The sequence below is a fragment of the Mustela nigripes genome, chromosome 13, assembly GCF_022355385.1.
Source record: "Mustela nigripes isolate SB6536 chromosome 13, MUSNIG.SB6536, whole genome shotgun sequence".
NCBI lineage: Eukaryota > Metazoa > Chordata > Mammalia > Carnivora > Mustelidae > Mustela > Mustela nigripes.
This window is the reverse complement of record NC_081569.1, coordinates 6,369,484-6,383,669: the sequence shown is the minus strand read 5'-3', so window position 1 is coordinate 6,383,669 and position 14,186 is coordinate 6,369,484. Positions and strand designations below refer to the sequence as shown.

Sequence of the window (14,186 nt, the reverse complement as noted above, 5' to 3'; positions counted from 1 at the left end):
GTGCAGAACAGGGGCCCTTCTTGCTCTGGGGCAGATGGAAATGACATCTCCAACCCCACCACCTTTGGGCCTGCCCCTAGCTACCTGGATTCCCGAGAATCTGAATCGTGAGAGGCCAAGTTCTCCCGTGGTTCCTCTGTTCTGCTGTGGATGCCCCTCGTGTTCAATGAGTAGCACATTAAGGAAGACCTCGCCCCACATGTGAGACCACAGTAGCTGCCCCCAAAATCTTCCTCTCTGAGCCCTCAACCATATCGTCGTAAAAACAGCAACCTAACATTTCTGTGGACACTACAGGCCTACAGGAACCGGGGCAGGGGTTGGGGGAGGTGGGAGCTGTCCTTTCGAAAGCACAGAGTGCCTTTCCTTTCTCAAGGGACAGATAATTCATGCCTTAATGCAACTCTCCATCTGCCCAGGCTCCAGCTGATGGGAAAGCAGGCTCCTGAAGCAGCTCCAGTGAGAGATAAGGCTCTTTGCCTGAAATAAAAAATTCATGAACAAAGACTAGGGATCGGGCACGCAGATAGCTGCCAAGTTGCTGTCCTCTGGGGACATGGCAAGGAGCTCGAAAAGCCAAATGGAAATTTTCTCTTCTCTCCAGCACCTCCGGTCATGCTCCCCTTGTTTGCGGGGGGGGGGGTGTCCCTTCTCTGCAATACCTGGTCACACCCCTTCAGTCTCATTTGAACCCCTAGACCCACACCACCAATGCCCATATGCTAGGGCATTCAGGAAGAGGGTACCTCTCCTTACCCAGACCAGCCCCTGCCAGCAGCTTCAACAAAATGTGTGTCCTAGACCAAGCTGGCACTGCCTGACCCCCTGCCATCCCCAGACCTGAAGGAGCTCCAAACTGGCTTTTATTTGTCTCCTGGGGGGACCCCACAGATGACTACCTGTTCCAATTCCCTAGCTCACAAATCTGATCAAAACTCATATTGTTGGTCAGATGGTCCTAACTCAGCTTGTGAAGGTCATTAACTTAAAAGAGCTGGAGAAATTGACTCTCGTGTAGGGATGGGCTTGAGAAGTATGACTGGTTAGCCTAGGGTATGCAAGATGGCAGAAGAGTCACAGACACCATCCTAGAGAGGGTGAGCACTGGAGCAGAAAAGGGGTCAGAGGGCAGACTGCTACCAGAGAGGAATCTGCCACAAAGGAAGTCCACCAGGGAGTTCTCAGGGAGAAATGGGGAGCTTGAGTCTCCTGAAAAGCTGTCATGTCTCCTCCCAGCCACAGGAGTCGCTGTAGGAAAAAAAAAACTCACTCCACTGTCCCCTACCAGGTCAGCAAGATCCTTCAAGGGAACACAGCCTCCTTCATGAGCTTGGGGGAGCGTCCCAGGCTCCCAATGCCTTGGCTCTTGGTTTCTAGTTTTTTTAGGCATTCATACAGCCCTTCCCATTCTCAGAGGGATGTGGCTTGAGCTGCTGCCTCTCATTACAAAGCAACCCTGCCCCCACTGTCTGGACCCTGAGAACCACCCCAGGGTCTGCTTTTCAACTCCACCGCTTCCAAACAAAGGATTTGTCTAGCCATTTCCTCCATATTAGAGATCTGTAGGGGAGAACACAGATCTCAAAAACCTACAGGCTTATTTGCTCACAGCCCTATCCCAAAAGGAATAGGGGACCCCTCACACTACATAAACAAAAAGGTAAACCTAAGTTCTCAATGATACACCTGGAGTCTTGCAGTTCAGGTAAAAGGTTATGGACCTCAAAGTCCAATGTGTCTATGTCACGAGGGGGTGGGGGTCTCCATACTACCAACACCAGCTGGGTGCCCTACAGGTCAACTCAGTTCTGACCCTATCGACTCAGATTCTGCAGGTAAAGAGCTCAGTCCTATAAGACCGCCCAACACTGCAGACACCAATCACAAGTCCAGATTGTTACCTGTACTTCTGACCGACTGGCTATTATGGAGGTCCCCATGACCTTTCCCTTGGGTTCCATTAACTTGCTAGAGAAGTTCAAAGCACTTAGGACTAAACCTGGTTACTGCTGGGTTATTGATTCATTACAAAGGATATTAAATGATGAGTCAACGGCCACATGAAGTAATACTTAGAGTGAGGTCCTCAACAAGGGAGCTTCTGTCCCTGTGGAGTTTGGGGTTTGGCCTGGTTGCCCATGGAAGCCTTCTGATTCCTCAACTTGGAGGCTCTCTGAATCCCCTCATTTTGGGTTTTTATGGCGGCTTCATTAGCTCCCATGATGGAGTAAATCATTGGCCATTGAGGACTAAACTCAATCTCCCCTCCCCAGAGATTGGAGAATGATTTCAACTCTCTAATGACATGGTTGGCTCCCCTGGAAACCAGCTCTCATCCTTAGGCACTTCCCAAAGTCACCTGATTAACACACACAAAAGGTACTGGGACCTCTTTCATTACTTAGGAAGTTCCAATGATTTTAGGAACCATGAAGGAAGATGAAATATATGGTTCATATTATAAATCACAATAGCACACTAGGATACCATGTTCAAGTGTAATTAATTGTTTTTTCTTCTACGTGTGAGAAGTCTTTTGGGGTTTTCCCCTTCAGATTATAAAAGTGATTTGTACTCACGTAGAACACTTGAAAACTCTAAATATAAAGAAAAATGGTGGGGAAAAGATTCTATAGCCTCACTACCCAGAGGCAAATTATCAATATTTTGACATATTTCTTTCTTATTTTTGCTTTGTGCCTTTTTAAATTTCACTGGAAATCATACAAAATACATAATTTTGATCAAGGTATTTTTCCATGACATTAATAATATTGCAACCATATTCATGGCTGCACAAATATCCACAATTAGCCTGTGCTATAATTTGCCTGATCAGTTCCCTGCTCTTAGACACCCAGGTTGCTTCTGTTGTTTTGCTGATTTAAATGATCTGATTCATATTTCTGCATAAATCCTTGTCCATCAGTTTCATTTCCAGAGGAAATATTCCTGGAAATGAAATTACAAGGTCAGAGTCTCAAAGGCTATGAACATTTCCAGAGCCTTCTTGCATATTGTCCAGTGGTGTTCTGGAAGATTTGACTCACCAGCTGAGTAAAGGGCTGTCTCTAAAAGACCTAATACTAAGCCCCACCAGGTATTAAGACCAAAGCCACACCAGCAAGGAGTGACTGCAACACGACTCGACTCAAGGAACAAGAACAAGCGCAAGTCCCAATGTCAAGGCTCACAGAGACCGCTGAAGCCTGCACTTTTAAGGCACGAATACTGGAGGGCAAAGCGCACAAAGAGGAAGAGAGAAATCTTTTGGACCCCAGAGCTGGAAGGAAAGTGGGTGCTTAGGCCATACTGAGATCCAAGACAAAGCAGCATTGTAAAGAAGGGTGGATAGGGGCTCCGGTGTTGTGGTTCATTCAGATCGGGCATGATAGGCATCAGGGATAAGTCTGGAGGAGGTGAAGGAGTTGTTGTTGTTTTTTTAAAAAGCCATTTGGGAATGGACTCAGGCTGGTGGTTGGTTCACAGGCTGGCAAGAAGAGAATGGGGTCATTTCTGAAGATGCTGGACTGTAAGATGGATATAAGTATGTCAAAGAAGAGATCTAAGCCTGGCGCCTCTCACCGTATTGATTTCCGCTGCTTTCTGGATGGGTCACTTTGAATGGAGGGTAATTTCCTTTTAATTTTTTTTAATCTTGTTTATTTGATTATGTCAGTCACAATGCTTCTTGATAGGACATGGGATCCCTTTCTTTTTAAGGATTTATGTGTTTGTTTGTTTGTTTGTTTATCGAGAACGAGTGGGAGGAGAGGCAGGGGGAGAGAATCTTCAGGCAGATTCCCCACTGAGCTCAGAGCCTGACTCAAGGCTCCGTCTCACGACCCTGAGATCATGACCTGAGCCGAATCAAGAGGCAGGTGCTGTGCCTCCCAGGCATCCCCCCTTCTTTCTTTTTAAATCAGGTTTATTTTTTCCTGATTACACAAGTAAAACTTACTCATAGACAAAACCCGTAATATATAGAAAAGCATGGGGTGCCTGGTGACTCAGTCGTTAAGCCTCTGCCTTCAGCTTAGGTCATGATCCCAGGGTCCTGGGATCGAGCCCCGCATCGGGCTCTCTGCTCAGCGGGGAACCTGCTTCTTCCTCTCCGTCTGTGTTCTCTCTCCCTCTCTTGGTCTCTTTCAAGTAAATAAAAATCTTAAAAAAAAAAACAAAACAGCTTACAATTTCTGCTATCCCAAATGAACGCAGGCTTTTTCATGATTTTTTTTTAAGATTTTATTTATTTATTTGACAGAGAGAGATCACAAGTAGGCAGAGAGGCAGGCAGAGAGAGAGAGAGGGAAGCAGGCTCCCTGCTGAGCAGAGAGCCGGACTCGGGGCTCGATCCCAGGGCCTTGAGATCATGACCTGAGCTGAAGGCAGAGGTCTAACCCACTGAGCCACCCAGGTGCCCTGCTTTTTCATGATTATTCAGAGAAGTTTTTCGTTCCCCCTCTACCTCCCCCTTCTATCTAGACTATAGATTAGGTTATCCTCAGACATCTGCAAATCCATTCCTTCTTGCTTCGGTCCTCTTGCAAGACACTGCACAGAGGGAAAACTTCCTTGGTGACCACAGAGAAGGGAGTCCGGGCTCATATGCTAGTGTTAGCTACCATTTACTTCCTGCTGCCCATGCTCCCGGCACTTTGCATAGATTATCTGAAAAGGAAATTTCACTAGTTTTTGCATATAAGGAAACTCACATTCAGTCATGCATCCAAAGACACTGGCTGGTGGACGATCAATTTGGAATTCAGGCCTGCTCTGGGCACCCCTGCAGTGTCTATGGGTAACTGTTAGGCTCTATATTCTCTCTTTTTTTTTTTTTTTTTTTTTTTTAAAGATTTTATTTATTTATTTGATAGAGATCACAAGTAGGCAGAGAGGCAGGCAGAGAGAGAGGGGGGAAGCAGGCTCCCTGCTGAGCAGAGAGCCCGATGTGGGGCTCGATCCCAGGATCCTGAGATCATGACCCAAGCTGAAGGCAGAGGCTTAAACCACTGAGCCACCCAGGCGCCCCTCTATATTCTCTCTTTGGGAAAGGTTAAAGTTGTGCAACATTCAGCATCCTCCACCCCGCACCCTCCACCCTGTCCTGGGGTGTATTAGTTAGCAACAGCTCCTGGAACAAAATATCAGAAACCTGGTGACTTACAACAATAGAACTTGATTCTCCCACAGTCCTGAGGGCTAAAATCCAGGTATGGGCAGGACTGGTCGCTTCTCAGAGCTGTGAGAGAGAACCTCTCCCCCACCTCCTAGCTTCTGGCGGTTGCTGGCTGTCCTTAGTGTGGCTGGCAGTGCCTCACTCCGACCCCTGCCTCTGTCATCCCGGGGCCTATTTCCCCATGTCTCTCTGTGTCTCTCTATCCAAAATCTCCTTTCCCTTCTTTTTTTTAAAAGTTTTTTGCTTGTTTTATTTTAGTAATCTCAACACCCGACACACCTGTCATTGTAGGGGCCACCCTAAGCCAGTGTGATCAAATCTTGATTGTATCTACAAAGACCCTACTTCCAAAGTTATAGATATCAGGGGCAAGAACCTGATCATATTTGCTGGAGGACACAAATTTTTTTTAAGATTTTATTTATTTGAGAGAGAGAGCATGTGCACAGGCAGGGGGAGGGGCAGAGGAACAAGCAGACTCCCTTCTGAGCAGGGAGGTCCATGCTGGGCTGATCCCAGGACCCTGAGATCATGACCTGAGCCCAAGGCAGGCTCTTAACTGACTGAGCCACCCAGGCGCCCTACCCCTGGGCATTCTTGTGAGCAAGCCATCTTCCTGCCCTATATCCTTTCTGGGGCATGGCAAGGACACTACTCTCTGTTCAAACAAGAAAACAGGAGGTGCCAGAGGTCTTTCCCGAGCCAAATCCACACCAGGAGAGCCGGATACACGCATGTGCTGAGCCACTGAGCCGGACCTCTTGGTTGCAGGCCAGGAGAGTCAGCAGGCCCGCAGAGAGACCGAACAAAGCCCAGGGGAGAAGTGTTTCCCTCTGGTGTCCGCACCCGAGCTCCTGAGGACACAGTGACGGTGACATGCCCAGCTGCGGGAGTCGTCCCTCCTCCAGGATGCCTTGCCCTCTGAAAACCTTGCAAGGTCCCGGGGCTCAGGGACTTTGGGCTCTGAATAATAAGGAGGCAAAGGTCTTGAGATTCACAATGATTTCCACTCCAGATAGGGCCAAGGAGGCAGGTTTGTTTTGCTTTGTTTTATTAGAGAAATCTGTGCCTCTGTTACCCCAGCAGGTGACTTAAGGGGGTGAGACGCGAGGAGCGACGGAGGCTCCCATGCCGCACCCCCGTGCTTGATGGAAAGCTCACCCAGGTAGAGGCTAATCATCCCAGGCTGGATTTCCACGTGGCTGAGGGTCTCGAGGGCATAGACACCTACTAGGCGGCCCAGCCGCTCACAGGGGCGTCTGCAGGTGCGCCTCCACCACCCGGGGCTCGTGGGGGTGGGCGTGGGGGGCCTCGGCAGTGCGGCCCCGCCGCCGCCGGGAGGCGCTGTGAGCGGCAGCCGCCGGTGGGACGCGTCCAGGGGGTGAACTCGCGGAAGGTCCGCTGCGGCTTCTGCTCCAACCCCGCGGTCTCGTCGGTTCTTGGCAAAGAAGGGAGGTTTGAAGGGACTGAGGGGCCTCGGCTCTTTCCCCAAAACCCGACTGGAATCCCACAGCACCCTGGACACCTAACTCCTCTGCAGGGAATTCCCCGCTGGGCCACCCCCCACCCCCCACCCCCCCTTGGCTCCGAGGGTCCAGACCACCAAGGTAGGTCACACCACCCCGATTCCCTGGGCTCTGCCCCCTAGGTGACCTGTTTGGTGAGTGAATTAATTTGGGATTGAGTAAGCGAGAGAATGCAAGAATCCCAGTTCAGGGCAAGTCTCCGGTCACACCCACTAAGTAACCTTCCGCTTCCTTCACCCTGGAATAAGGGAGGATTTCCTTCCCCAAGACCCTGGCCCTAGACCTCACGGTCTGTCCTGTCTTCTCCCCACTGCGGGGCATTCGGTGGGCAGCCCAGCCTCTTGCATGCACAAACTCGCTTAAGGAGGGCCCAGGGAGAGATATTTATAGTATGGAACTGAACCGGTTTTCAAAAAAGTGTGCGAGTGTTTTAACTGTGTCACTTACCAACGGCTCCTTGGCAAACTGTCTCATTTTACATTTTACACAATTTTATTGTGCTTGTGGCTTCCACATGTCAGCAGTGAAGATGGGGTCTAGCTGGGGTGACTTGGCTCCCTGATGTCTGGGGATTCTGCTGGCAAGAATGGAGGCCTGGAGGGTATCTCAGTGGTGGGGTCTGGAGTCACCTTCATTGTGGGCATTTGAGGCTGGCTGTTGGCGGGAACCCCAGCTGGGCCATCAGCCAGAGAACACCCAAGGTGTGGTCTCTCCATATGGGCTAGTTCCGGCTTCCTGGAACTAGCTGGTCATTGGGATCCAAGAGAAGGTGTCCAGGAAAGCAAAGGACAAGTACATGTCATTTTCATGATCTTTAAGTTGTATAATTAACACACAACAGAGAAAATATAACGTGAACAGTTTAGAACTCTTTAATGTCTCTCTGACCTCCAGCCCAAGGCAAGCCCTCCTCTGAATTTTGCGCTAATCATGTTCTTGTTTTCTTTATAGTTTTGCCACCCCAGCTTTATTCTTTTTTAAAAAACAATTTTATTTATTTATTGGACAGAGAGAGAGAGAGATCACAAGCAGGCAGAGGGGCAGGCGGGGGGTGGGATGGGGAGAAGGCCCCTTGCTGAGCAGAGAGCCTGATGTGGGGCTTGATCTCAGGACCTGAGCTGAAGGCAGGGGCTTAACCCACTGAGCCACCCAGGCGCCCCACTCTAGCTTTCTTCCTAAATGGTATACTATTTAGCTTTGCCTGTTCACAGACTTTGCAAACACAGAATCATAGAGGTATTCTCATGTGATTTTGCTCGTTCACTTTTGTACCTGGCAGGATTGGCTTAGTTATGCTTGGTTACAAATATCATCAACATCTCAGTGCCAATATCGGCACTTACTTCTTACTCATGTTACATGTTTGTGGTGGAGTGGCTGCAGTTCTGCTCTGGGATCCTGTAGCCTTTGTCTGGAACATGCCAATCTCAGGGAGAAGGAAAAGAGAAGGGGGTGGGCCAGGGGCTGGCTTTTCAGTCTTTGACTCAGAAGTGACCTGTGTCCATTCTCCTTACATTCTGTTGGCCAAAGCAAGTCACATGGCTGAGCCCAAGGTCAGTGGGGTTACAAATATAATCCTCATATAGGTAAGGGTCCCAAAAGACGTAGTCCCAGAGAAGAAACATGTATTTTGGATCATAACACAAGCTACCTCAATAGACCCCATTGGTTGCAAATATTTTTTCCCTCTTTTCTGCAAAATAAATCACTCCTCTCAGGAGACAACTTAAATTCTCATCTAACCATGGCACCAGACTTTAAGCCCAGCATTTCATGATACATCAGGTCTGGATGTGGTTCCTCTAGATCTGGAGATCTAGAATTAAAAAGACATTATCCATTCCTTTCGATGGATGATGGAACCACAGGGATGGAGTGATCTCAATCCATTTAGAAAGGAAAGAATGGGGAACATAGTAGTCCCTGGTCTGTGGAAATCTTGAAGTTTGCCTGGGCTGTCACTGATCCTGGGTGTGGAGTGTGTCTCTTGATTAGGTCCTAGTCCTGCTCCCGGGAAGAAGGGAGGTCCTTAGGCTGCTGTCCTTCTGGCCCTTGGCTCTGCCATCTTGGAGGTCCTTCCTATTCTATATTCTAAAGAGAAGACTATGAGATTTTCCCACCTGCTTCTTTGTGGAAGATTGTATTAGTATTAAAAATATCCATTGCCCCATTATCCATTATGGATATTAAAATATCCATAATATCTCTGTGGGTCCCTCACTACTGGAGGCTTGTAAGTGCTCGACCCATTGATGACAAACATGGTAACGTGACTCTCTTGACCAATGGAACATGAACACAAGTAACCAGTGTCATTTCCACGTAAAAGCTTTATTAATTAGGGTGGCTAACCATCTCGATTTGCCCAGGGCTACTCTACTTTTAGCGCTGATGTCTTAGGTCCCAGGAACCACTTAGTCCTGGACAAAATGGGACATTTGGTCCCCCTAGCTTTAAGAATCATTCTGTGGCCAGCCATTCTCTTTCATCCCTTTTCCCTGAGGCCAGGAGTGTTCTAGCTTAGAAGCCTCTCATGAGCCGTAGTCACAGAATGAAGAGGAGAGGCAGCTGATCGTTATGGACATGTAACATGAACAAGCAATAAACCTTCGGGGCTGTGAGTTACTGAGATGGAAGTGTCACTTTTCTGCAGCCTTAGGTGTAACTTAGCTTGAGCTGATTGAGATAGTGTAACAGTATTTTTTACATTCCGCCTTTCATTCATCCATTTCTTGTTGTCCTGGCAAGCTCTTCCTCCTCCTCTTCTCCCTAAGGTTATGCCAAATTTCTCCTTGAAATTCCGGGACCGTTGTGAGTAGGGTTGCCAGAAAAAATTCAGAACACACAGTCCAATCTGAACTTAAATTGAATTTAGATATTAAACAATAATTTTTTTTAGCAATTTTCACCCAATTTAAATTGACCAAATTGACTGAATTTAAATCTTTTTTACTAGTAAATACACTAAATTTTAAAATTTTTACTGTTTAAAATAATTATAACTAGTATGTTCCAGGCAATATTTGGGACATTCTTACACAAAAATTTATTTCCTGTTTATCTGAGATCCAAATTGTACTGCATGTTCCGTATTTTACTTGTTCAATCTGGCAACCTTAGGCAACCTTCTGAGATGCCTTGGAAAAGAATACTCAGAAAATTCCTTCTACAGAGAGACAGCAACATGGAATGGAATTGTCCCTAAAATTAAATGATCATCGGATTTACCAGGGGGTTTCACTTTATTTTTTTTTTAATTTTAAGAAAAGATTTTGAAAGATCTTATTTCTCCATTTGAGAAAGAGAAAGAGATAGTGACAGAGCGCACAAGCAGGGCAAGAGGGAGAGGTAGGGTCCCCAATGAGCAGGGAGCCCAACACGGGCCTAAATCCCAGGACCCTAAGACCATGACAGGAGCTGAAGGCAGATGCCCAACCGACTGAGCTGCCCAGGCACCCTTACTGGCAGGTTTTTAAAGAAGGGACCTACATGTGACCTCAAACCTAGTGAATTTGAAACCTGGATGGGATACCTAGAGAATTTGTACTTTGTGTGTGTGGTTTTTATTTTTTTTATTTTTTAGATTTTATTTATTTATTTGACAGGCAGAGATCACAAGTAGGCAGAGAGGCAGGCAGAGAGAGAGGAGGAAGCAGGCTCCCCGCTGAGCAGAGAGCCCGATGCGGGGCTCTATCCCAGGACCCTGGGATCATGACCTGAGCCGAAAGCAGAGGTTTAACCCACTGAGCCACCCAGGCGCCCCGTGTGCGTGGTTTTTAAAAATTTATTTTTAAAGATTTTTTTAAAAGTACTTTCTACACCCAAGGCAGGGCTTGAACTCATGACCCTGAGATCAAGTGTTGCCTGGTCTACCTACTGAGCCAACCAGGTGCCTGCCCCCCCTTTTCTTAAGAGGCTTTAATTCGCTTGAAATTTTCTTGGATAAAACTATGCAGTGGCCACAGCTGGATCCTGGGTCCTCTGCACAGAGACTCCAGTGTGGATTTTTACAGATGTCGGTGAATTCCTGATAGGGAGACTTGGTGAACATAGTCTCCTTCCAGAGGTCAGGGGTGAGAGCGCTGTAGGTCTTAGGAATGGCATCAGAAGGGGTTTTGGTGAAGTTGCCCAGGGTAGGTGCAGCCCCCCGGCTGAGGGTTAGCCATTGTCAATGTGGGCCATCATCAGTAGTAGCTTCTTGGGCACAGGGGTTGAGACAATGCCAGTGCCCCTGGTGTTGGGGATAAGGCGCACCAGCCCAGAGTCACAGCAGCCAGTCACCTCGCATGAGACACTGTGGGGCTGGCCTGTCTTGTTCTCCTAGGAGCCTTGCCACACATGATGGAAAGCTTGGCCACGATGATGGTCCCACAGATGGCAGCGGCTACCTCCTTGGAGCACTGAACACCCAGGCCAACATAATCTCTGATGGCAACCAACACCTGAACCTGGTCCGTACGGGTCTGCTTCTGCACAGGAAGAGTCTTCGAGACCTCATCCTTGAGGGATGCTCCCAGGAAAGTCAGTGATCTCAGATTCCTTGATGGGGAGGAAGAGCCGAGATCTCCATCTCTGGGGACCAGATCTTCTTGTCCTTCTTGTTGTTGACCCAGCTTGGGGATGGGGATCCTCTCCTGGTCCTCAGCCTTGCCCCTCCCAGATCTGGGCCGAGACCCTGCCCTGGATGCTGCTGCCAAAGCTTCTGTGGGAGCCACCAGGGCCCCCACCTCCTGCCAGGGCCCCCCACTAGGGCCCAACCACAGCACCAGCACCATTGGCCGTTTGGTGTTTCCTCGGAGGCAAAGCCAGAATTTGGCTTTTTTTTTTTTTTTTTTTTTTTAAGTGAGTTCTACACCCAATGTGGGGCTTGAACTCATGACCCCAAGACCAAGAGTCGCACGCTCTTCCCACTGAGCCAGCCAGGTACCCTGGGCATTTGTACTTCAAAACCCAAAGCTCCCAAGTTAATGCTGTTTTTCTGGCACATTTGAGAACTACGGGTCTAAGGCAGGGCTTCGCGAACTCTCCTGCGTGAATGAAGAGCCCAGGGGTCTGGCCAAACACAGATTCTAAATCAGGAGGTGTGGGGTGAGGCCTGAGCTCTGCATTCCACACAGGCTCCCGGCTGGCGCTGACGCTGCACGTTGGCAGAGCGAGGCTACCGGGCAGGGGCTCTCAAACCTGAGTGAACATCAGAGCTCTGTGTGGCGCTTGTCACACCAGATTGCTGGGCTCCGCCCAGAGCTGCTGATGTAGTAGGTCCCCAGGTAGGTGGGTGTCCGCTTGCCACACCAGATTCCTTCTGTTTGCTCTCCCTCTGACCGTAGGACTGATCAATTCAGTCAATTCAGTCAGAGGGAGGATCTAGTCCTCCCTCTGAAGGACTTGATCAATTCAGAGGTCAGCATTCTGTCCTGATCAGATTAGACCAGAAAAGCTAGGGGACCCAGAACCACGTCTTCACAAACTCCTCAGGTGATTCCGATGTGGAACCTGGTGGACAGTCACTGACACACTTTGAACCCATCTCCTCATCCCAACACGAACACTGTGACGATTCAGTAAGATAAAGAGGTTAGGGGCCCCCGGCTGGTCAGGAGGAGAGGCACGTGACTCTTGATCTCAGGGTTATGAGTTTGAGTCCCTCGTTGGGGTGTGGAGATTACTTAAAAATAAATAAAAATAGGGACACGTGGGCGGTTCAGTGGGTTAAGCCTCTGCCTTCGGCTCAGGTCATGATCTCAGGGTCCTGGGATCGAGCCCCGCATCGGGCTCTCCGCTTAGCGGGGAGCCTGCTTCCTGCCCTTCTCTGTGCCTGCTGCTCTGCCTACTTGTGATCTCTGTTTGTCAAATAAATAAATAAAATCTTAAAAAAATAATAAATAAATAAATAAATAAATAAATAAATAAAAATAAACTAAAAAAAATGCAAAGGATTGGGCCTGGCACAGGCCCTCCAGGGGGGCTGCGATGACTCCTCCCAGTTTTACCACGGCTGTCTGTGGGTCTGTCCAAGGCCTGCCCTACCATCCTATCCACCACCACCAAAAACGGCAAACCTCATCTCCTTTGTCATTTTGCTCCTGGATGGTTGCCTCCTCTCACTAGCATCTTTTTTTTTTTCTTTTTAAATAAGATTTTCTTTTTTAAGTCATCTCTATACCCAATGTGAGATTCAAACTCATGACCCCGAGGTCAAGAGGCTCTAGCCACTGAGCCAGCCAGGTGCCCCTCACTAGCATCTGAAGCCTGTTTCTTACTGTCTCTTCCCAGTGTCTTTTAAAATACTCTGAACACCCCTGTCACTCAGTCTTGCTGCCATCTTGTTTCCGTGGGGGAAAAGGCTCATTCTGTCTACCTTGATCTGGAACTTCACCTCGCAGACACCCAAAGATTATCAAGAGTGGAAAGTCAGACCCAAAGGCCTTTTCTCAGTGACTGTTCTTTATTTCCACTGAGCAACCATCTTTTTTTTTTTTTTTTTAAGATTTTATTTATTTATTTGACAGAGAGAGATCACAAGCAGGCAGAGAGGCAGGCAGAGAGAGAGAGGAGGAAGCAGGCTCCCCGCTGAGCAGAGAGCCCGATGCGGGACTCGATCCCAGGACCCTGAGATCATGACCTGAGCCGAAGGCAGTGGCTTAACCCACTGAGCCACCCAGGCGCCCACTGAACAACCATCTTTAATGCCCATTATCACTGGGGTATAAAGATGAGAAGTCACTATCTTTGACCTCAAGAGGTGGGGTGTAGGGGTAGGCGTGGCTAGTAGCTATTATATAATATAAGTAAGTTCATACTATTGGTGAGATAAAAGCCATGATGTAAGTGTGAACTAGGTGGGTTCTTGACCTCAGCACCCAACCGTAGCACAGGGCCCTGAGTATAAATATTTTTTGAATGAATGAATGAATAATTGACTGAATGGGGGAACTCCACAGGAAGATGAGGAAAGGCTTTACCCATGCGATGACCCTGTAGCAGAGTCCCAAACGATGAGTAGAGTTTTCCAAGTGAGGCAGTCTATAGGTAAGTATTCCAGATGGAATCAAAGATATGGGAGCAAGAAATAGCATGGCACATTCCAGAAGTGTCGATGATGTAACCAGTGGACATGCAAGGTGTAAAGACGAAGAGGGCTGGGAGGTAGTTAGAAAGGAGGTGGGCGTGTGAAGAGATGTTGAAAGCCCTCCTGGGCCTCTACGAAGAGTTAGAACATGGTCCCTGGGGAATGGGAAGCTGCTCCTGGGTTTTAGTGAAGGAACTGGCCGATCAAAGTTGCATTTCAGAAAGACAGTCTGGCAGCACCTGGAGCTACTAGAAGGGGATAAAACTGCTTGGGAGGAGTGTATGGAGGAGAAGGGTAGAGGCTAGAGGCCAGACTACATGGGTGAATCAGCCTCGGGAAGAAGGGTCTGTAGTGCAGACTGACAGGGAGGCTGGGGAAAGCAGGGGTGCCTGCCACTAGTGCCAGGCTACCC

At 48.4% G+C, this 14,186-nt stretch overlaps 1 protein-coding gene and 1 pseudogene across 1 annotated transcript in view; both read right to left on the bottom strand.

The window, feature by feature from the left end:
* The window catches only part of LOC131998704 (uncharacterized), a 28,356-nt gene extending 21,177 nt beyond the window's left edge, over positions 1–7,179 (bottom strand). Inside the window, 2 exon segments of the mRNA XM_059371177.1 lie at positions 6,341–6,617; positions 7,153–7,179. Coding sequence (XP_059227160.1) covers positions 6,341–6,617; positions 7,153–7,179 — 304 coding nt within the window.
* Positions 7,180–10,653: 3,474 nt separating this feature from the next.
* Positions 10,654–11,480, bottom strand: LOC131998703 (small ribosomal subunit protein uS5-like; annotated as a pseudogene).
* Between the last annotated feature and the right edge of the window lie 2,706 nt (positions 11,481–14,186).